General features: G+C 36.1%; 1 protein-coding gene across 2 annotated transcripts in view; it reads left to right on the top strand.

Moving 5' to 3' along the window:
* The window catches only part of EVC2 (EvC ciliary complex subunit 2), a 65,890-nt gene that overhangs the window by 34,640 nt on the left and 7,627 nt on the right, over positions 1-23,623 (top strand). For both annotated transcript variants that reach the window (XM_031588367.2, XM_090139665.1), the window contains exons 11-18: positions 333-572; positions 2,057-2,232; positions 7,538-7,697; positions 8,016-8,477; positions 11,323-11,523; positions 13,006-13,128; positions 18,642-18,869; positions 22,430-22,644. In XM_031588367.2, coding sequence (XP_031444227.2) covers positions 333-572; positions 2,057-2,232; positions 7,538-7,697; positions 8,016-8,477; positions 11,323-11,523; positions 13,006-13,128; positions 18,642-18,869; positions 22,430-22,644 — 1,805 coding nt within the window. The remainder of the gene's footprint in view (positions 1-332; positions 573-2,056; positions 2,233-7,537; positions 7,698-8,015; positions 8,478-11,322; positions 11,524-13,005; positions 13,129-18,641; positions 18,870-22,429; positions 22,645-23,623) is intronic.

Below are 23,623 nucleotides of genomic sequence, written 5' to 3'. Positions count from 1 at the left end.
ATTCTATTCAATTTTAATATGATTTCAAGATTGCTGAATGTAAGAAATTTATTTCATATATATAATGTTGAATCTCATGAAGTTGGTTTATCTTCAAGAATGCTTCTCAGTTCTAATAATGCCTTGGAAGCGTCATTTGGGTTATAAACTGACTGTTGTACAATCCATCATTCCAGCAGATAAACATGGAAAGTGTACACAGATTCAATATTAGCCTTCTTCAAACCTGAAATGATAGTAATCAGAGTGTGCATAAAGCTGCTACATTCAATGATTTAAAATATGTTGAATGCTGAATTTATTCAGAGTATTTATTATTCTCTTCTCTGCAGCCTGCTGTAGAATACAGAAGTCTTTTGGATAGACTTCACAGTCTGGAGCAGGACCATCTGAAGAGGTTCCTTCTGGTAAAGCAGGAGGAATATTTTGCAAACTCTTATAGGCAGCTGACTGTTTCCCAGAGAAAGGAGCTCCATAACATCTTCTTTACACAGATAACAAATGCTACTTTCAACGGAGAACTGAAACTGGAAATAGCAAAATCATTAGTGGAAGATTACTCTAAAATACAGGTAATAGGACAATTGTTCTCATCTTAAGCTGATGACAGAATACAAACTCATAGTATCTTTTGTAAAATGTTTCAGGAAGCATATGCACTTGTGCCTAAAACGTATTATCAATATATTATCACCTTTATAGCTAATTTTCACAGGAATAACATTTAAAATTATATTACCATTATTATGCATGTTTAGATAACTGTACAACTGTATATGAATGCATTTGCAGAGCCTTTTTCTATAACAGTGAATTAGGTGTATTTGCTACAATATTATTTGCTAAGTACTCAACTTCTGTTTTCATGGGTAATATTTTCAAAATGCCCAAGTGCTTAAAGCTAGTCTTTACTACTCGAGGAAAATAAGACTCAGAGGTCACCTATGTCATGCAGAAGAAACAAGGCTGAAAACTTGCCTACTCTATCCATGGGGAAATAAATTGTGATATACAAATCTGAAGTTTTGCAGTGAGTATTTTGGGTCTCTGCATAGCTCCTGAAGGCTGTCTTAGTAGAGTTCTGTCCTTGACCCCTTTCCCACAGTGTGGACTGTGAGCAGATTTGTGTTTATAAAGCAAACTTCAGGTTCCAAGTCTGCCCTACACGATGTTAATGGGGCCCTCAGCCTCTGACAGAAATGTCAGGGTGCATTGCAACACCATAGTTTGTGTTCTTAAAGGACTTTTTACTCTGTGTTGGAAGTTAGTCTTCTGGATTCTAAAAACTCTGGGAATTGTTCTTCTGCCTGTTTCTTGAAGAATGAGTGTTGGGATCATAGACGTTGCAGTTTTGGAGGTTACAAAACAATATCTGAAAAGTAAGTGTTAAAACATAAGGTCCACTTGTAAAACTAGGTGCACTGTCAGTGCTTTGTACAAAAAAGCCTCACATGGGTCACTAAAAGACGTACATGCTGTAAGAACTTCTCCAAAAGTAGGAGAAGGTAGCTAAGCAACCATAGGGCAAATGAAAGAAATCCTGAAGATGTTGGTTTTGCTACTTGAACATGGGTGACCTAAGTATTAGAACTTGTCTTAGATACCTGATGTTAGCCGAATGTGTGCTAGAGACCATCCTGTGCACACCTTTGGTGTTTACCGCAGCCACCTGTAGACTTAAACACTTCCTATTCCAAACTGTTGAAAGCAGAAACTTCTGAGCCAGCCTGTGTACAGCTAGTGTGACTTTTCCCATGCTGTGCTGGACACATGTGGGAGATGTATCCTTGTCTTTGAAGCCAATTTAGGAGAGTACACACAGAATAGAGGTATTCATACCAAAGGCTCCGCGTGTTATTTTCTTTTGATGAAATAATGCTAATAATTCAGCATGATCTCCAGACTTAAGTTTGTATGAGCTCAGTGTTTTTTTTCACTTGTAAAAGCTTTTTAACTTCTCTCTGTTTAGGAGCAAGTCTGACCTGATACCCTTAGGTGTTGGTTGAAATTAACATTAAATCTAATTAGGTATGTTTGTTCACATTCTTTCTTGTAGGGAGACATTGAAGAGCTAATGGATTTTTTGCAAGCTAGCAAGAAGTATCATCTGAACAGAAGATTTGCTTACAGAGAGTATCTTATAAGAAAGATACAGTTAAGGGATTCTCAGGCCTCTGCTCTTATAAATACAGCAGCAACTCAGATATTGAATCTCATTAATAAGATGGAAAGGTAAATGCCTCAGCTGTTTTTTTGGTATCTCTCTTGATGTTTATGTTTCCTAGCAAGAAAGGTGCATAAAAATATGTGTGGGGGTTGAGTTTATTCGAATATTTTGTAACAAGTGTCAATTGACTGAAAAATAATCCAACACTGCTGCTACAGGTCCTGTGTATGCATCTTAGTGTGTTTCAGATGTCTGTATTGGTATTATTCACTGACATCATATGGGGCATGCATTAAGAGAACAAGTTTAACATAGGTAATGCAACACCAGCCTCTTGGCTTGGTGGCAAGAGTCAGCACTGGAGAGATATGTCAGACTTTACCTTGTGCATTTTCTTTCATGATGTTGACTTACGTTAAAAGTAATTTAATATTAGAAAGCAGGAAGTCTGTACAAAATGAAAAGATTGCATCTGTTGAGATGGTAAACTAACTTATTTAATTCATGTAACCTTTGCTTACTCATCCTGTTTACTGACATGCTGAGTTCAGCCTCAAGATTTGTTGATCAGAGAGCGGTTCTTCCCATATGGTTACACTGCTTTGCCTATTTTGCTAAAATCTGCAGCTGTGTGGCTCTAAGACAAAAATAAATCTCTTGGCATAGGAAATAGAACTCAGGCACATCTTCCACAGAAAGTTCCTTTCCATCAGTTCGTGCCTCTGTTCAGAAATGTATTATGCAAGAAATGTTCTGAGATGTTTTCACAGATGTCATTATGTGAAAAGCCTTAATGAGAAACTCATCTGTATAACCACTGTGTCCTTGGATCAAATCATTGCAGTAATAACTAGGACTTCTCAAGCTGAAGAAAGAGGTTCCACTCAGTTTTCAATGTTTTTTACTGTGCTTAACAGTCAGAAAACAGATCAACAACAGAACAAAGAGGAGACATGTAGTAAGACCTAGTGGATTTCATCCCCAAAAATATAATAAGAGGGATGATTGTGTACACACACACACACAACCCTCCCCCAAAAAGCCAACAACCTCTTCCCTCTTAAAGCATAATTTCCAAGATGAAAAAATAATTCTGTAGTGCTCCCCTTTCAAACTTCTCAGACTGGCAGACAAAGGAAGTGTATCCATAGTTCTGGATGACATTTGTAGAGAATAAATCCCATCTCCCTTTCTGAGTGTAGAACTAGTTATTTTCCTGTAACTTCCCATATTTGCTGGGTCACAAATTCCACTCAAGCAAATTTTGGCCAAATTCTTATTCAAATTCCATTCTAAAGAACAAATTACAGAATGTAATGATTTAAATTTTTTGCTGGTTATTTTTTTTCCTACAAGCAAACTGAAATATACAAGTATGAGCCCAGAGGAAGTTATAATCTGTGCTAGGCAGGCTTGAATTTGAGTTTTTACCTCTAAACTGATTTAAGGTGTATTTACAAATTTGGGAGTTAAAATTTGACCAAGAGCAGTTTGGTTTGATGAGCTGCTACTTTAAATTTGTGTCCATAATATCCTCTTATTTTTCATATTACTGTTTCAACTGCTTGTCTAAATGTAAACACAGGTCTATCTTGATTTGTTGTGTCTAGCTTTGGTAATGGGCCTGAAACTTACAGTTACAAATGGAATTCTAAAATGTAGAACTGTTTATATTGAGTTGAGAAACCAATATATTACAAATTAACAGATTCAGAAATAAATATAGCAAGTAAGTTGTGTGGGTAGAGACCATAATAGAATATAAAATTTATCAGAGAGCAAGGCAGCTCAAAATGAACATGAAGATGATTATTTTTTGCCTGAAGAATTCTAGGGAGATTTGTGAACATTTTAAATGAAATAAAGCAGCCAGGTTTGTCAAACTGAACTTTCTAATGATAGCAGTAAAATAAAATATCCTTTTTAATATAATAGGACTGGCTGTGTGTACTTGGTGCTGTTTGAAAATCAAGCCTGTGAGTTGCAGTGTTGGAATGCAGGAAAACAAATTTTAAAATTCCAACTCTAATGATACATTTTCAGAGGTGTTTGTTTGGGCTCTTTATGTTTTCCCTTAAAGAGTCAGTGAGTCAAAAGGCAACTGGAGAAAGTATTTAGCCCAGTGTTGATCTGAGTATACACAGAGATGCAGAGCTCTTGATATTTTTGAAGTGCAGCAGCTGTAACATTGCATTGTTCTTGTGCAAATATCTGCACTTTCAAAGAAGTTTTCTTGCTTCTCAAAAATCCTCACATTTTAATATCTATAAGCATTCATTACGAATTGTGTTTTTTGAAGCAGGGTGTTGCTTCAAAGATAATCAAAGCATTTTGTATTGTTCTTTTGAATATTCTTCGTTTCGTGGGCCTTGTTATAACCTAAGCAGTTTTCCACACAGTGTCTTGCTGAACCTTTCAGGAAGAAGGTGCTGGAAAGTGAATATCTCCAGTAGTAATGTGACAGCACAAAGCTTTCTCATGATTTCTTACAGCCTTTTCTGCATGTAGCTCTTTTCTGTATTAAAGCTTTTACAGCCTTGAATTATTTACCTCAGTTATTATCAGATAATATATTATCATATATTGTAGTATGCCAGCTTGGCAGTGAAATCCTAAAATAGCTGAAGAGCAGTAACCTGGACATCATCATGCAGGTTCTCTCCATACAGTCTGTTTTGAGACAGCCTCCATATACAGCTTTTCTGATTGATCTCTTCTGCTTCAGTGAATCTCTTCTCTAGCTTCCATAAAACAGTCCTTTGCTGGGGTACAACTTTCATTAGACAGTTCTCCATTTCATCTAATACAATCTACTACTCTACTCTTACTTCACATTTTTCTCTAAACTTTTAGGCTTTCATTCTGTACATAGAAATCAAGGTTTTTCTCCAATTGACCTATGATGTGTGCTTCTCATGGGCCTACACTGCATCTCAAGATTCTCACTGCATTTGTGTGAATCTTCCCGTAAATCTCTCTGTCATTACTCTAGTATTCTCCTTGTACAAAAACATTAAACATGTGCCTGCACATTTTGTCTGGTATGATGTGACCAAGCAGTTTATCATACAGTCTTATATTATTTCACTGTCTTTCTCCTCTCCTTTTATTTTGTATTTCAGTTCAAAGTCCTTTAGGAACAGGGTGTATTTCAGTTCTAATACACCAACTGTTTTTATACTGTTTTTGTATGGAACTAGAAATGAAGTTTGCTTGGAATGAAAGAGCCTAGAGCCTCCTAGGAATACTGATTAATAGAAGTTACTGTTTAAACTCCTATAGACCTCTGTAACGGTAGTTTTGACCACTGTTTTATTATTTGGGTTTTTAAGTAGATTCCAAATAAATAGATCATCAAATGCAGTTTGAGATAAGGGCATATGGATCTCTAAATAATAAACAATCCAAAACTGAAGTAATGCAGACTTTTTTTTTTTTATCCTGAGAACAGGTGGATATATAAATCATCTTCTTCCAGTCATTCTGTGTTGCATGTCTATTTTGAAATTTTTCATTTGCAGGATGATTCCAGCACATCCATCTTTTTCTATTGCAGCTCTTTCCACTGCTGTGGACAGGGATTTTAATTGGGTGCAGTAAGGCTGGGTTTATTTCTTCAATACGAGACAGGCTGAAGGTGTTAAAAATAATATCTTGGTTATTATCTTACCATAATAAATCTACCTTTGATGCAATAATCTTTTGCCTTGGGCTTGATCAGAAAGGAAGCATGAGATCTATCAAATACAGATACAAAACTTGGTGCTCTTGGGTCCATAATGATTTGCTTGGACATATCACTGAACTTTATTTACTTTCAAGGCAAAAATGACTTTGCCAAAATATCTGGGAATAACGCTTGGTAAATTGCTCTCAAGTTGCTGAGAGGTGTTTTAATCCTCCTTACAGAGGATTAGAAAAATGCAGTAGACACTGGAAGAAACCTCTGTAAAAGAAGGCATTCTCTGGTTGACGTAACTGTGAAAATGCAGATCTGAGTTTCTTTCCAGCACAGTCAGTACATGGGGGTTATTTTGTGGCTTGCTCAGATACCTGCAGATGCATGAGCTGTAGGTGGAGAGGTGAGAGTTGTGGAATTTGGGCACGTTTATAATGTGGTAACTGCAATCAAGTTAAAACTTTATATTCTGCTTCACTTATTTTAGCTTGTATTTTGAAAATCTTACTTAGAATAGGCTGCAACAGTATGAACAAATCCCAATAAAACAGAATGAGCCTCCATACATGAGAAGGTCATGGTGGTAGATTGCTATGTTTAGCCACTACTGTAGCTTATTAATTCTGCTAGGTATCACGCTGGAACAGAGACTTGGAAGACCAACATATAAAGACCAACATACCAATTTTTTCAAAATTCTATTAAATCCAAGCTTTGTTTATAATACTGATACGGGAAGAAGGGATTTGGAAATTAAACCAGGAAATGTTCAGACAACATCCAGATTCAGCTTTGGAAGTGGTGCTTTCTGCTCAAAATTTCATTTGACCTTTTCAGCACCACTTCAAAACTCCAGTGTGCTTAATATAAAATAATACTGCCCAGCAGACTGGCCTGACTTAAGATAGTCTACATTAAGATGCTCTTCCATTCTTCTGTTGTTTGAGAAAGATTTGGGAAATTTCTATTGTAAATAGCGTAAATATGACATCAGACAATTTTAGAAATTAAATTTGAGTGTATAGGGAGAAAGTTCTTATAAACTGTTAAACTATTATTCATATTTTGCTTAATCTTTAATGTTAAATAGGATAGCAACTGTGGGTAGATCATAGACCTAAACTTAAGTTTGAAATAACCATGTTCCTAAGACTGAGGATTTGCTCTGTCATTGTATTGTATTTCACTGTTTGAAATCTTTTTCTTATTTAAATGCAGTAGGAAAGCTGAATCTAAGTGTTTTTATTTGATTAAATTACATCCTTAAAAGAGAAAATTGCTTCTAATGAGAAGGAAATATAAAAGACATCTAGAGTTGCATCCCAGTGGCATTAAATGAAAAATGTAAATATTATGAATAATATATAAGGTTTGAAATGTCTCATTTGAATATTACTTACATTACTAGATGATATGTAATTGATTTTGCATTTGCCTTCCCTTTCTTCCTTCTTCCCATTCCTTCTTCATACTCTGCCCTCACAAACTGCCTTGATTCTGCATTCATCTTTGAGATTAGGGTTATCTTTCTGTTATCTGCTTGTTCATTTAAAAATTATGTTACTGCTAAAAAACAAAGATCTTTCTTTGTGGCTGCTTTGTTGAGCCTTATTATTGTACTAATTGCTTCAAATATCCTTTTGCTTATAAGAATTTGGGGTAAGAGGTTTCAAACACCATTATTATTACAGAGCGGGTCATCTACATGAAAGTCATTTGGAAATGCTGCTGGACCGAGCTGAGGCTGAAATTAATTCTGTTAAACAAAAATTCGATCATGATTTAAAACAAGAAAAGCAAAAGCTTCATCAGAAACTCATTACCAAGCGAAAGTGGAAAATGTTGCAAAAGGTAATTATTTTCAGTAGATATATTTTCCCAGGGCTTAGCATGAAGGAAAAATTGAATGTGTTGAAAAGTAAGGCATAGTTCTTAGGATGGAGGTTAGCCAAAACAATGATGAAAATAAATGTCCATTGTTATTTGCTGTGTACGATCATGTATTGTATTGTGTTTATTCAGCAATTAACAGCTGTTTTTTTTAAAAAAAAAAAATGCCTGCAAGAAATTAATATTTGTTTTGCTATAATATGCATATTTAACAAGCTAAAATTTGAGAGCTGTTTCTTCTCTTAATCTTGTTCCTCTTTTTGGCAAATGAATCTGCAGAAAGAGCAACGGAAGGAGCAGTTGTCCGTAGGAGACCCCTTCAAAACCTCAAGGGAGATCACTGACTACCTGAGCCACTGGAAGACTCTTCTGAGTGATCATGCCATTGAATTTGAAGAACTTACTGAAAAGCTGGATAATGAAGGCAGTGAAGAGCTGAGAGACCTTATATTTAATCTAACAGAGAAAACTGTTGAAGAATTTAAACTTGTTCAATATGGACTATTTGTGCAAGAGCTGATAAAGCTCAGTGTACCAAAGGTGTTCCTGCTGGAGGTTGTGGAGGAGCATAAAAAAGAGATCATCGTTAAACATGAACACCTTGAAAGGGAAGAACGTGAAAAGAGCAAGGCTGCTGAAGAGTTGCTTCAGCTCACCAGGCAAAAACTAAGCCAAGAACTGGAAAATAGTCTTTCACAACAAAAAAAATTAAGGAGCTGGGAACAATCAGTATTCATGCAAGTATCTCTCTCTTTTCTTCTGTTTTTCTAATTAGTAATAAACTAGTAGCTGACATACCTGTCTGGTTGTAATTGTTAATGACCAGTTCTCTGTCATGCACCTGGGAACTGATTTCTCACGAATGCTCAGCCCCTGCAGAGCCAGCAGCATGAGCTGACAGCCTCTATAGTATGACTCTTCAGTGGAATTTCCAGGAATCAGTGTTTTCAAAACCAAAAAAGTGCAGTGCTATTTTTATACTTCAGTTCACTCTGTGTCAGGTGTCACTTGTGTGTCTTTCATTATTGTTCTCAGTCCCTTCTCAGAGATCCAGTACTTTGCAAATGTCATTTAGTATGTCAGGCCTATTTATCCCTACAATCGATTTTTATATATCCCTTCCAGCCACAAGTCAAGCTTTATCCATCATGTGCTCATTTATGCTCTACAACAGTATTTCTACTTATTTCATAAATGCCCAGCATAGTAGTGTACCCCTCCAGTTCTTGAGCTCCATCCATCAGACTTGGTTAATTTACCCTGCTGACAAAGTGCTGCTGGTACCGAGGCCCCAAGGCAGAGAGGCATCATGGCATGCAACATAGGTGATGCTGCAGAGATTTGCTGACTTCAGGCACATCCTTTGGCCATTGCTTTATGCTGTAATGTGACCTTGTGGAGGTGGAAAGGTGGGAGGCCATGCCACCTCCACTGGAAGACTTTAGGAAGGGAGGGACCTGACTGTAGCCGAGAGAAAGCATGCACAATACTGTGCAGCGTTTTCCTTGATAAGCTTGCAGCGCTTGTCTTTCAAGTACATTTTTAATTTAGTTGTTTTATTACTTGAATGTTTACAGTACTACATTTCTTATACAATGTACTTAACAACAAACTTGGTTAGAGACATAAGAACAGAATTGTAGCTTTAGAGGAAACCACTGGAACAGGCAATGTGTGGAGCCTCAGGAACAACACACCAAATGTGAGAAATAGAAAAAAAATGCATCAGTTAAACTTTCTGCTTACTACCCCTTCTATGAATAAAAGAGATTTGCTTGGGTGTTTTTGTCCAGGCAGCATGTCTCTTAAGTTTGTCTGCTGTACAGACAAGACAAAGCAAGAAACCTTGTCCACTGTATGTTTGCTTTGTTAAAGTATAAAATCCATTTGCATCTTGGTTTGGTTCTGTTTTCAAGGCCCTTGCATTTTATTCAGCATTTTAAATACTTTTTTGTAAGCCTTTTGGTGTATCTTCTAGCTTATCTTATTATCTCAGAATATATTACTGAGAACAGACCTGCGTGAGCAGGAAAGAAGATTGTATGACCCAGCAGGTCTTTCATTTCCTAATTTTCGATTCCAAGGTAATTGTGTTCCATTGCCTGTTACATTTGTTAGATGCTATCTTTATTTACAGCAATAGTAAGCTTCCTGCTTTTTCTAGTAAAATATGGGCAAATGCATACAAAAACTTCAGCATTTATGCAACTGTTCTATCAAAAGGCCCTTGTCTTTTTGTTTAATCCAGTGGCTGTTGATTTTGGTTATTTCAGTTACAGATACCAGCTCTTACATTTGCATGTTCATCTGCAATATAGTTTTCACAATTATTTTGAGTGACAGCTTTTCCTTTTTATTGCTTATTGAAGAGACAATGAGTCAGTCCAAAGTTTGTGAGGATCGTTAATGCTGAAAGTTTTTTTTTAAATATGGGCTTTACTAAATTGTGAATTACAGACTTTACACACCATGGATTTTCCTCTGTTGAAGGTCTAAGACAGCAAGAGGAATAGAAAGAATACTGTAAATGCTTCTTTGGTGTAATATTGGCTAAATTATTTTTAAGTGAGCAATACTCATATTGAAAATGTTTTAATATAGAGTTTAAGTGTACTTTGATGCATCAGTAAACAGGAATGGAATCAGCATTTCTGAACCCAGAAATATTTCAGTAGAACTATGAGTTTCTGTAAGCCTGTATTACATTGATTAAAAGCATCAGGCCTAATGGGACTCACAGGATAATAGCATTTTAAAAAGAAAAATACTTTTTAAAATATATGTATGTTCTCTTCATACTTTAAATGCAAATGCATTTTTGGGAAATAGAAAAAATTCAAAAGAAAAGTTAATCTACTTTTATCATTTATTCTTATTATGTGACTAAAATATTATTTGAATATGAATGTAGTTTAATGTCAGTCAAATCTGGAAGATGAATTTAAGTTCTGGCATCTTTTTTTTTTAATGTCAAATTCACCTTGACCTGAGGAGCAGTTTCCCAGACTTCTGTGTTGGAAACCTTTCTTCTACAAAAAATGAATTTTGAGTGATTCACATTGTTAAAATGTAATCCATGTTGTTCAGACTGCTGAAAGCTTTTCTACAAAGAACAAGTCAAACCACTTAGTGATGGGACAGATGACATATATGAGTTTATTTCTCAGTGGCTGTGACAGTTAAGTTCTAGCAAAAAGCACAGAGAAACTTTACAAGAAGCCTTTACCGTAATTACAGCCCTAACTTCAGAGTCTGTATTGTCTGAAGTGGTGGTGGAAGGATTCTATGCATAAGAGAAGTGCTCAGAATTGTATTTATTTATTTATTTTTAATTCTGAACCTGTTTTCTTTTGCAAATGATTTTTTACAATCCGAGAAGTTCTGTGTGCAGAAATTAAAGTATCCCTAAGGAAATTTTAAACACGTTGAGCATCTCAGTCCCAGGTGAAATGAATAACTCTTGTATGCATAAGACAAAAAAGAATGATCAAAGTCACATATTTTTCTGCATGCCTTAAAATCTTCTACAGAGTTGTTTGTATCACTGAACAGCAAATGGCTTTACTTTTTTTCCCCCAACAGGCAGCTTCTAACTTTGCCCCTTTCACTATCTGAAGAGGAGTTGCTCAAAATGAGGCAGAAGTTCCACTGCTGCTTTTCTCAGCTGGACAGCAGTTTGGCTCTGCCCAAGATAAGAGCAAGAGCTTTACTTCAGGCTTTTGAGCTGGAGTGGAGAGATGCACAGCTACTGAAAGTCAATCAGAATCTAGCAATGACCAATAAGCAGGTGGGAACATTTGGGATCAGTTTGGAAATGGGTGAGGTGTTCATGTAGGTTATCCACAGGTTGCTGGCCTCATGTGCAGATACAGGTCCAAGGCTTCTCCATAGGGATGACAGTGAAGTACACTCCTCTTCTGTGTGCAGATGGTGGACCTAGAAGGTAACAGAGCATAGGGAATATGCTTGCTTCGCATACACCTGCATATAGCTACTGCTTGCGTGTCCTCCAGCCTCTCCAAGATGAAGGTGTAGGTATAAGAAAGTGGTTGGGTGGCCAAAAGGAGCCACGTTTCTGAGGAGAGCTACTGAAACGTCAAAACCTGGAGTGGTGCTAAGCTTCGGGAAGATCAGGCACAACCCTAATTGCAGTTTTACCTGCAACCCCCATGCTTCACAAAATTTGGCAATAAAGAGGAAGTAAGGGCAGATTAGAGAGTATTTTTAGAGGAATGTCCTACATTATCTTGTTTGCTTACGAAAGTGAAGCCCCTGAGTTAGCTGATCATTCTTTGCAAGAATATAGCTTGATACTTGATTCTTCTTTCCAGAAGAGTTGTTCAGGTACTGAGGATTTTCTTCTTCTATTTGGTTATTTTAAATCTACATATGTACATTTAAGGTTGGAGAGACTTTCCCAACAACTTTCCCATCTATCAAATCTAGACTCTAAATTTTAAATAATTGTGTGAAGGGTGTTTAATACCTTCAGTAAAATGTAAAACCTGTGGAGTCATAAATTGTTTTCCGTCCTTAAGCAGGAGAAAGAAAATTGTTTCTGGTGTGATTTATTTGATGCCATCGTAAACAAAGGACTTTGCTTTGTTTTGTTTCAGTTATGTTTTCTAAACGTATAAGTGAACTTGGGATAATTGCTCTAGAAAGTAGGCTAGATCAAAACCTTAATAATTTCTGAAGTACTTAAAAAAAGAAAATGACTTTGCAAAGCCTTATAGTTGAACAGATGTTATCATTTCCCTGAGAGTACATTATGCTTAGTTGATATTCTTGTAAAGAAATATAAAGGTCAAGAATAATTTGATTACATGGAACGGTGCTCCTTAATACTATCATGGTTCATTTGAGATTCATATAATGTGTCTGGAAAACAATGTCGCTCTTAAATTAATATTCTTTGTTCATTTTTAACCGTGCTGGGGAGATAATGTATCTGTTAAAATCTTGTTGTATTGTCACTGCTAAAGGTTATTTAAAGTAAAATTTATAACGGTTTTCAAGGGAAGGATGAATATATAATTCTACTTGAAAGAAATTTGAAAAGAAATTTCCAGCTTTGTCTGAATATCTGAAAGGAATCTTCTGAGTGAGTAGCCAACACATGCATTTTAGAAATACTTTCTTAGTGAAAGTTGTCCTTGCCACGTTTCATTAATTGTTGAATCTGCCAAATATAGTAAGTAGTAATCTTAATGTTAATATACTCATCTGTCTTTTACAAATAAAGCACTTTGCACTCATCTTTTTACAGCCTCATTCTAAAACGAAAAAAACAGGATCCAAGAATAGAAATAAGATTGATATTTTGAAGAAATCTTTACAGGACAAAATTTTCATTTATGAAGACTCAGCGAAAGTTGAAAATTTGACAAAGGTAAATGCATGCATTTTCTGTACTGCCTAAATTTTAAACAAGATAAAAAATGAACGACATGAAATGGAGTGAGAGATCTTTCTACTCTTGACTACATTTGTTAAGATGCATGCAAAGATTAACAGTTTGCTTTAATTTTTTGGAGTTAGACCTGAAAGCATTTTGGTAACACTATTTCATCAGATGGTTCTTGGACTTACTGTATGTGTTGACAGCAAGATGCACCTCGGTCCTTTGGCTTTCTTACGGAGTCTTTCAAGTAGTGGAATGTGCTTCACTGCTGAGAAAGATTTAGCTCATGGACCTCTTCAAAGTGCATTCTTAGAAGATGTTTTGGGTAGGTGCTGGGTTTGTTTATGCCCAACTCCTTAAGAGTGTCTTGAATAAAATGGGTATCTTTTGGAAAGAGTCTCAGTCCCAATCTGGTTAATCCTTAAGGAATGGGTGGGGCTTGTGCCAATACAGGATTTTTGAGTCTTTGTCCTTCTCTGCCCCCAGACTTTCCATGAGATCTGTGAGATGTTGTTCATGCTCTTTAATCTTTCTCTGCTTTGCTTTCTCACTTGTGTGATATGAGTAACTTAAATTTTCTGTATCATATGAATATTACAGTGACAACAGTTAGACGGAGGTAGTGGTCAGCTACTATAAGCTCTGTGCAGAACAAGTGTCATTGGAAGTTAAAATTGGTAGATAAAAATACTTCCACAAATGACTGCAATGTCAATTTTAGTATAAATTTGGACACAGTTTTGTTCTTACACTTATTCCTTCTGCTTTTTATACCTGTATTCTGAGGAATGTGAAATCATGGATGATCAGTGTGTTAATTCAGAAATAATTTTACATTTATGTGAGACGAACACTTTGCTATTATTTGTTGCAGATGGTAAAAGTAAAGGTTTATCCAGCATCCAGTCTTTGAAAGTGAGAGCAAATGCTTATGCAAGAGTGAGACAAGTGGCCAAGTGTATTCTGCCACTCTCTGATAATTTAAGAGCTCTTATCTGAGTGTGCATCAAGTCTGTTACTGGGGACATTTGTACTTTGGGCTTCAATACCTGTTGCCATAACCTCCAAAATTATTATTATTTTTTTAACTGTAAAGTCCAACTTAGCATGGACCCAACTCATAAGCATTCATTTTTATAGCAACTTTGGTGCAAATACTGACTTAAATTTTTGTTAGAATTTTGTTTTAGAACTGGAAATTTACCTTCTCTCATCCTTAGTGTTGGTTTTACACTGTTTTACATTCACCATCTGGCATGCGTTTTGTTGCTTTAATTTTCCCATGGGCAGGGTTGGAATTGAATGATCTTAAAGGTCCTTTCCAACCCAAGCCATTCTGTGATTCTATGATACTAAGTTTGAAGCCTGGTCTTTATGTGAGAATATCATCACAGTACTGTGAAAAACATTGAAAGCAGATTTTATCTACTTGTGTTTCATAGCTGTTTTTAGCTATTCTGCGTATTTGGTATGAAGATATTTCAGTTCTGATATAGCAGTTACCTATCTCAAAAGAAAGACAGTGGTAAAAATAGAGACATTCCTTAGTCTGTTTACCCTATGGGGCTGAAAAAAAACCCTCAGTGGTAATAGACTTGCATGAGAAAAGTCTTAGGAACTGCATGTAACGAAATATGTTTTGAGATCATTTCCATTATTTGTAAAATTTAAGATGGAGACATCACTAATTAGCAATTAGTGAGTAAAGTATTGAATTTGGAAGCCGGTGCTTTCAAGCAGAGGACTAATCATAGTGCATTTACAGAACGTGATTATTTTTTTTTAGTTTACTTTAGGCATGTTAAGTGGTGTTAGCAGCAAAAGTTCAGACATAGGAGTTGATTCATCATAAAACAATATATTTTAATATTCTAATGTATTATACTGAATTGTACAGTGACAAGCAGTGTTTTACACACTTCTGCTTGATATGATAAAATCCTTCATGAGTGGCAAGGAAATACTACTGGTTTAGAAGAAGTTTATAATTTAGTTTGAAACCAGTATTTCATCCAGCTTTGACTGAAGTTATCACGTATATCATGCTGAAGTCAGATCTACTTGCAAACTTTCATTTTCCCAAATTCATTTCTGTTTGGAGAGCTGTGATTCCAGAACTAACAACTGAGAAAGAAACTCGGGTGGAGAGAGATAAATAATACTATCTGTCTGAGCAATGCAGTGATCTGTTTAAGAGCAGCTGATTTATTTTATGATGTTGAACAGAAGCTGAATGATAAATCTGGAATATCCTTCTGATGTATTTGGGCACAGTTAGCATAAGGTTTCATACTTAACAATACATAAATATTACCTTGTTTTGCAGTTTGGACCATAAATCTTACAGTTCATGGAATGTACTTAACATCATGTGTAAACCTGTGTGGTATTTGGAGTGGTTGACAAAGGAAGTATGTGTTTCTGTCATCAATGATATCTCTTTAGCCTTTTAATTCAGCTGCAATTAAAATATACATTCTTGTGTCTATATGAAGTGTAAAACTGCATTTCAATCCTTATTCATTATTCATTTTAATGGATTCAGACTTCTACATGATCATTCATTTATTCATACATTATTCATTCACCCATTCTCAGATTTCATATAATTCACTTAAAATCCTTGTATCTGAAATGGAGCCTTCTGTGAGGAAAGAAGCAGATTTCAAATTCAGTTGTGTGCACACATCTGTCACACGTTTGTGTAGTTTTTTATCTGTATCTTTAAAGGCTTATAGCACATCTTTTTCCTAAACCACAAAAGCAGCCTTCAGATATTGCTTACTAATTTTGTGTCATATAAACCAAATCTTTCCACAAGCATATGTTTTCCACTTTTTGAGATATTGTAAAAATTGTATGTGTTCTGGCAGATGGGCAGTATTGTAGAGATGTAAATATAAGCTGGATGAGAAAGAGAACCAGCTCCTCAGGAAAAAAATATATATATATATATATATATATATATACACACACATATATTTTCATAACACATTAAAGCTAGTGAATGAGTGCTGAATAACTTAGATTATTTAATATATATTAATTAAATACCATTTATACTAGTTAAGAAGTTGTCCTAGTATGTTGGATAGAGAGCATCACAGACAAAAGCATTTGAAAATGATCCTATTTGATTCTAGTCAGGTAGGTGCTGTTGAACTTTTTTCCCCATTCCTTGAACAGGTGGTATTATATTGAATTATATTACTATCAAAATATAAATCACTCTGCTGTGATTCCATTGTTCTCAGTACTCAACAATGACAAAATTTAAAAGATGATTTGTGGCACCAGTTGTCCAGCCTGGTTCATTTCTAGCACTGCCCTTTAAATTGTCATCGGTAGTGTTTTGTTTCCGTCTGCAGGGAATGCCAGCTGCTGTTAGGGAAGTGTTAAGTGATCAAGTCAAATGTAACAAATGAAGAAGTTTTTCTTGTGCACAAGTTTCCAAAGGAGGACTTTTAAATATTTGCCATGGCACTGGTGTGTGGAATAATCTTCTTTCCAGCCCACAGTTTTGTATCATTGCCTCATAAGAATATCTTGAAATAACATGTTGGATTTTGAAAATGTTTTCTTTGACAAATTAGAAAAACAAAGCAATAAACAAACCTTGATCTGGGTGGGATTGGCTGTTTTGTACAATCCAAACCAAAACTGTGATTTGTAGAATGCTTCACAGAAGTTTTTGGTTTTATGTGATTTCTGTTTGGTGTTGCTAGAGTATAATGTAGATGTCTGAATGCTTGTGAACTGCTGGATTGTGAGGTTAGATGGGACATGCTGAAGTTATCAGCTTCTCAGTAAAAAGCATGGCATTGAAAATACCTCAAATTCATTTTATTTTTCTCACCTACTTGCAAAGAATGTAAAAGACATACACACAAAAATAATATTAGTACAGAATATTGACTACTGAAAACTGAAACAAGAAATGGGTATTTTTGGATGTAGCTTAAGATACAAATCATCTACGTTTGTTTATTGTTTTTAAGAGCACTTAGAAGCAGCTGGAGCACCAACTCCAGATTTTGGCCATTATTTTTGCTTTTCACTGAAGAGCTCTGACTCCATTGTTCAAAAGTGACAACTTAGTTTTTAGCATTTAGGTTTACTGTATTTCCAGTATGATCTCTGAGCTAAGTTCTGTTCTGAAATCAAATGTTTGTTAGCCATTTGCTTGCTTATTATTTAATGTCATACCCAAGTATTTTTCAAGATTGACTCTTTAGACTAACAGTAATGTTGAAAGGCAGTGTCTTTTAAGATGGAGACTTGTTTCTACATTCTGCTTATAAGATGATTTCTTTACTTTTTTGTTGTAATCATCTAACTCTCATTTCTTAGAGATATGTCCTGATGATAGCTGTCTTTCCTTTGTGTTCAAGGATGTTCCAGATGATGTAATGGAGATTTGGAGAAAATCATATGAGCACGAACATACCATAAGCATTGTTTATTGCAAATCACATTTTGAATTTAGCTGTATCTGTGGGATAATAGAATTTGGGTGATACACGGTCACTCTTGAGAAATTTCTTAGCAATTAAATATTCAGAGAAAAATCCTGGGCATCATTCTCCTCTAAAGCAAACCATGAAATAAATAAATAAAAATATGTAATTCTGATAAACGTGAATGGAATAAAAGGTAGCATGAATGGAAAGCTAATAAGGTTTTAATGACTTGAGATGCAGAAAAACAGATGCAGGGGCAATTTCACTGGCCATGAATGTCAGTGGTAGAGAATGGAGGGCTCATCAATCACATTGCATTTGATTGTGTGTTTGTAAATGCAGAGTTTGCCTTCCACTCGTGGATTTTTTTTTGTGTAGGTCCCATTAGATGTGTGGCAGCAACATAGTTACTGAGTCAGAGCATTTCAATTTGATTCTCTTTGATGTTTACTCAGTCTAGTTTTAATTCTGTCTGAAATCCATTATTAACAGGGTCTTGATTTAGAGTTTAAGGTTGTTTACAAAAGAGGATTTTTAGTTATTTGCTTAAAGAATAGTAGGTTGAATTTTACTGGTCAATATCAACTGACACATGCCAGTTTGAAACTAAATGCAGTCTTTCCATACATTTTATATTATTTTTGCTAAGTGGAAGGATATATTTTTGTCTTGCTATTTAGTCAGTGACACAGGTAAGCAGAGAGTTATTTGTACTCTTTTACTTTTGTTACATTAAATATTAATATAGACCCTGTATTTCAGGTTAATATTTAATCTTAAAGTTATCTGTACCTAAAATGAAGCCTTATCACATTGAAATATCTCACCTAAATGCAGTATTTTTTTTTTATCATTGTAAATACAATAATAGCCTGAAATGTAATGCTATAAACACTTTTTTAAGCAATATATTTTGTGATAACAGCTTTGATTTCTTTGCTGTTTTAATCCAGCTTGTTAATTTCAGAGTAGTAAAATCATGAGTGTGCATGTAAAGTTTTAGGTTAATCTTGTTATCTTTTGTCTGTCATTTTCTTTTAGGCCAATTATGAATTGCTACTTGAGAAAGACTGTCAGATACACAATTTGGAAAATAAACTTGGAGAATATATTGCTTCTTTAGAGTTTCAAAAGAGTGTTAAAAAATGCAAAATGCTGGAGCTCTATGCAGCAATCATAAATGTGCAAGCTTTGCTCTTGGAAAACCTGAGCATGTCAAAAACCCTGTCAAAATCGGAATGTATTCAGATTTTAAAAGCTAATAATCCGGTAAGTAATGAAGTTGTGAAAAGGAAAGTTCCTGCTAGGAGACAGCAGCTGCCATCGTGGCTTATTGGACTTCAGTTTAGCTGTGCTGGTTTGCATCTGTTGATGGTCTGTTCTTGAATTTCTGTGTTTATTTGCAGTCTAGTGCTCTAAGTAAAACAAATAAAGGAAAGTGTAGGAGCCAGAGAAGATGATATATTATGATTATTTATTTTTATGATGGTGATGTACCTAGACCTACAATCAGAAAGAGGAGTATTTTGATAACTAATTAATGTTAAAATTTTGTTGTTCACAAGGAAGGCAATGGGGAAATGATAGTGAATCATGACTCACTAGTGTGTAATCAGTGTATAATTTGTCAGGAACATGCTACAAAATTTTGCACATTGTAATTGTAACCATACAGTAAAATCCATAGGTACATGTTATATTTAAATCATGGAGCTCTTAAAATGCCTGGGAAGGTTATGGAACAGATATTCTTGGGAGCCTTCATGGACCAGTTAAAGGTCAGCCAGGGGATCAGGCCCAGTCAGCATGGGTTTACGAATGGTAGATCCTGTTTGACAAACCTGATTTCATTCTATGACAAGGTGACCCGCTTAGTGGATGAGGGTAAGGCTATCGATGTGATCTACCTGGACTTCATTAAAACCTTTGACACTGTCCCCCACAATATTCTCGTGGAGAAGCTGGCTGCCCACGGTTTGGATGAGCGTATGCTCTGCTGTGTGAAACACTGCTTGGATGGCTGGGCCCAAAGAGTTGTGGTCAATGGAGTTAAAATCCAGTTGGCTGCCGGTCTCGAGCAGTGTTCTCCAGGGCTCAGTACTGGGGCCACTTCTATTTAACATTTTTATTTATGATCTTGATGAGGGGATTGAGTGCACACTCAGTAAGTTTGCAGACAATACCAAGCTGGGAGGGAGTGTTGATCTGCCTGAGGGGAGAAGGACACTACAAAGGGACCTGGGTAGACTGGATTGATGGGCCAAGGTTAACTATATCAGTTTCAATAGGGCCAAGTGTCGGGTCCTGCATTTTGGTCACAGCAACCCCAGGCAACCCTACAGTCTTGGGGAGGAGTGACAGGAAAGCTGCCTGATGGAAAGGGACCTTGGTGTACTGATGGATGGTCAGCTGAAGAGCCAGCAGTGTGTTCAGGTGGCCAAGAAGGCCAGTGGCATCCTGGCTTGTAATAGGAGTGGTGTTGTGAGCAGGACTAGGGAAGTAATCCTGCCCCTGTACTTGGCATTGATGAGGCCTCACCTTGAGTACTGTGTTCAGTTTTGGGCACCTCAGTACAGAAGGGGCATTGAGGTGATGGAGCAGGTCCAAAGAAGGGCAACAAGGCTTGTGAAGGGCCTGGAGAACTTGGCCTATGAGGAGAGACTGAAGGAACTGGGGCTGTTTAGTCTGGGGAAGAAAAGGCTAAGGGGAGACCTTATTGCTCTCTTCCAATGTCTGAAAGGTGCTCACTGTGAGAGTGGGGTTGGTCTCTTCTCACTGGTGACAGGTGACAGGACAAGGGGAAATGGCCTCATGTTGTGCCAGGGTGAGTTTAGGTTGGATATCAGGAAAGACTTCCTTACAGAAAGGGTTGTTAAGCACTGGAATAGGCTCCCCAGGGAGGTGGTTGAGGCACCATCCCTGGATGTGTTTAAAAACCATTTGGATGTGGTGCTCAGGGACATGATTTAGTGGAGGGTGGTTAGAGTTAGGGTAGTATGGTTAGGTCATGGTTGGACTTGATGATCTTCAAGGTCTTTTCCAACCTGAGCGATTCTATGATTCTATGTATCACCTGTTTATTCTACTTTGAGCATGCTCACATGCCTTATGTATGTAGTAGAAACTTCAGACAGACTTTTTCCCTTCATTGTATTTGCTGCATAGTTAATATATGACCATTTTTTAAATCTCTGTTTAATATTTCAGTGCTCAGTATTCATAAGGAAATATTTTTTTAATGTCTGGTATTTGCGACCATTCAAGTGAGGCTTGGGAGAGCACTGGAGTAGAACAAACAAAACATTTTTTTAAAAGCAAAATCTTTTTGCTATAGGGCATCATTAGAAAGCTATTGCTGTGAAAACTCCTGCTTAAATTTTAATGCTCTCATCTCTGTAGAGTTTCTCTTAAAACAGCAGTTAGTATGTTTATGTCATTCTGGACTTTTTTTAAAAAAAAATTTGTATTAAATCTGTAGGAAATGGGGAAAGTTCTATGTGGACAGAGTATTAAAATAATTTAATCTGGGATTATTACCTTTTATGCAAGAAGTGTAAGACGTCCCAGAGAAGAGATTGGACTTTGTCCTATCCTCTGCAAAGAGATTACCTTTAGCTTCTCTGTCCTTGAACAGATGTAGAAAAAATATTGGAGAGAGAAAAGAGATGTAGAATAGCAATGGATTCTTTATCCAACATGGAAGAACTGAGCCTAGAAAAATATTTTAGTTGGAGAAAAAAAAATACTTTTGACATTGACAATTTATAGAAAAAATCTCCTGGTGATCAAACCTTTATATCTTGCCGTGTTTTATTTCTGCTCCTTTATCCCACCAGCTGGCAAATTTTAACTGTCATTTTAAAATAAGTATATCAGATTACAGAGGATTCCCAAATACTGTATTAGTGATCATTTTGCCAATCAATGAAACAGGCATGCTTGGCTATTTGTGAATATGCTTCATCTCCTCAGAGAGAGCGAGTTTTATTCATTTTTGCTGTTAGGAGAGTAAATCTGAGCTCCAAGCATCAAATCTTGCTGACTGAGGGGCAGACACTTAGAGATGCCATGCTCCAATGAATTTCTAATATCAATACAGCTGATGAGGTGGGGGAGCAAATGGAAAAAGTACTGAATTTTTATCTAAGATGCAGGTTGGGCAGTAGGGTGCTGAGATATTTATTAAGCAGCTTTTTTGAGGTCAGACAAAAATGACCTTTGAAGACTGGAATATGATCCCTTCCTTTTGGAGTCAAGTTTGGTTATTTGACCAAGGAGAGATAGTTGGCATGAGAGATCCAGTCCACTTTAAGCTTAGGTTTTAACGAAAGGCTTTAACCACTCAATTTTTAGAGCACTGTATTTTAAGTCTAATTTTATTACTTTAAGTATGAATTACTCTCTTTGAACTTTATTTCTCTTTAATACTAGTGATTAATGCAATATAACTGAAACTAGTCTTGCTCAGTTTTACACACTATTTCAGTAGCTTTATGCAGCTCATAAATTAATTATAATGGCACCATTCTTTTACTAAATCTCAGATTTCTGTATTGTACTTTCTAGATGTCCTCTATAGCGAAAGGTTTCAGAGAACATCAGCAGCAGAAACTGTCTTGTATCTCTAGCATTGTTCTGATATTCATAGTGTGCAAGTCATATTTACTGAAGACCTTGAAAAGTGTAATGACTGCACGTGGTTGAGTAGAATGACAAAATAAATAAACAAATAACACAAATTGATATCATCTTTTTTCTTCATTCCAAATGGAATTTGTTCTTCCAAGATAAATCACAACTTTTTATCACTATGCCTGTTCAACCTCTAGGAGATTGAAGAACTTGACAGGAAGCTGGAGTATGAAATGTTGCATAAGGAGTCAGTGCAGCAGCAGCAACATCTAACGAGTAAGCAGAGGTGGACACCAGATGGATTGAGACCTACAAATGAACCTGTAGAAACAGATGTAGACAGACAGGTGACATTTCTGCTAAGACAGGCCATGAATAGATGTATGCAGTTCATAAACTTGCACCAGCAGAGGTGAGTGCTGTGGTCTTGGATATTGCTAACTCACTGCAGTCGTTATAGACTTTAAGATACCGCACGGAAACAGCAAAGTGTTCTGCATTGTTGAGGAGGGGCTGTGCTTAATTGTGTTTAAACAGTGCCTTTTTTGTGATGCAGCCGAATGTAACAAAGAAGTCTCAGGGACACTGAAATAAGAAACATGGAATAATAATTTGGTTGCATTTGGATTTTGATGTGCTATAAGACTATTTCTTGATGGCGCCAATGGAAACCTAGCAATAGCAGCAAGGGGGGAAAGAATTCTAATCCTGTTACTTCATTTCCCGAGGTAATAGGTAGGGACTTCAATGAAACCTGCTCTGTTGGAATCAGAGGAAGTAGCCAAGACAATAAAATTAAATTTCCATCTGCACTGTCACACTGTAGAATGAATTCTCCATGGTACAGTCATCTTTGAGGTCATATATAAAGACTTCCTCCAAGATATGCTTGTTTTCCCTGACCAGTTTTTAAGTAAAAATATCAGTGGGGAAAAAAAATCCCAAACAGTCATGCCTCCTGGGAGGAATTTAAAAATATCTGTCTTGTCATTGAGGTCATCTAGCAAAAAGATAATGTGCAGAATTATGAAATACTGTATTATCTTTATTAGGGTTTAGGGAGTTAGAAATAACATTTTGTGTATATTGCACGGTATTAAATGCCTACCAGATGTTTTACATTAGAAAGAGGGGTTTCTGTTGTACCAGTTGATTTATTAAAAGGTTTTTGATAGACTTTGAGCAGTCTACAGTTACACTCCGCTCTAACTCTGAAAGGGTACTTGATGTAGATTAAGAATGCTCCTATTGTAGAGTTACTAGAAGACAAAATAGGTACCTGGCTTGGGAATACCATGGGATACAGGTATGTTAGACATACTTCCAAAGAAACAGTAACTAATCTTTCCTATATACCTGTAAACATAATGGAAGAAGTGAATATTGTATTT

Source organism: Phasianus colchicus, chromosome 4, assembly GCF_987193195.1.
Source record: "Phasianus colchicus chromosome 4, bPhaCol1.hap1.1, whole genome shotgun sequence".
NCBI classification, from domain to species: Eukaryota; Metazoa; Chordata; class Aves; order Galliformes; family Phasianidae; genus Phasianus; species Phasianus colchicus.
The sequence above is the reverse complement of the archived record's forward strand: the minus strand, read 5'-3'. Positions and strand labels throughout refer to the sequence as shown.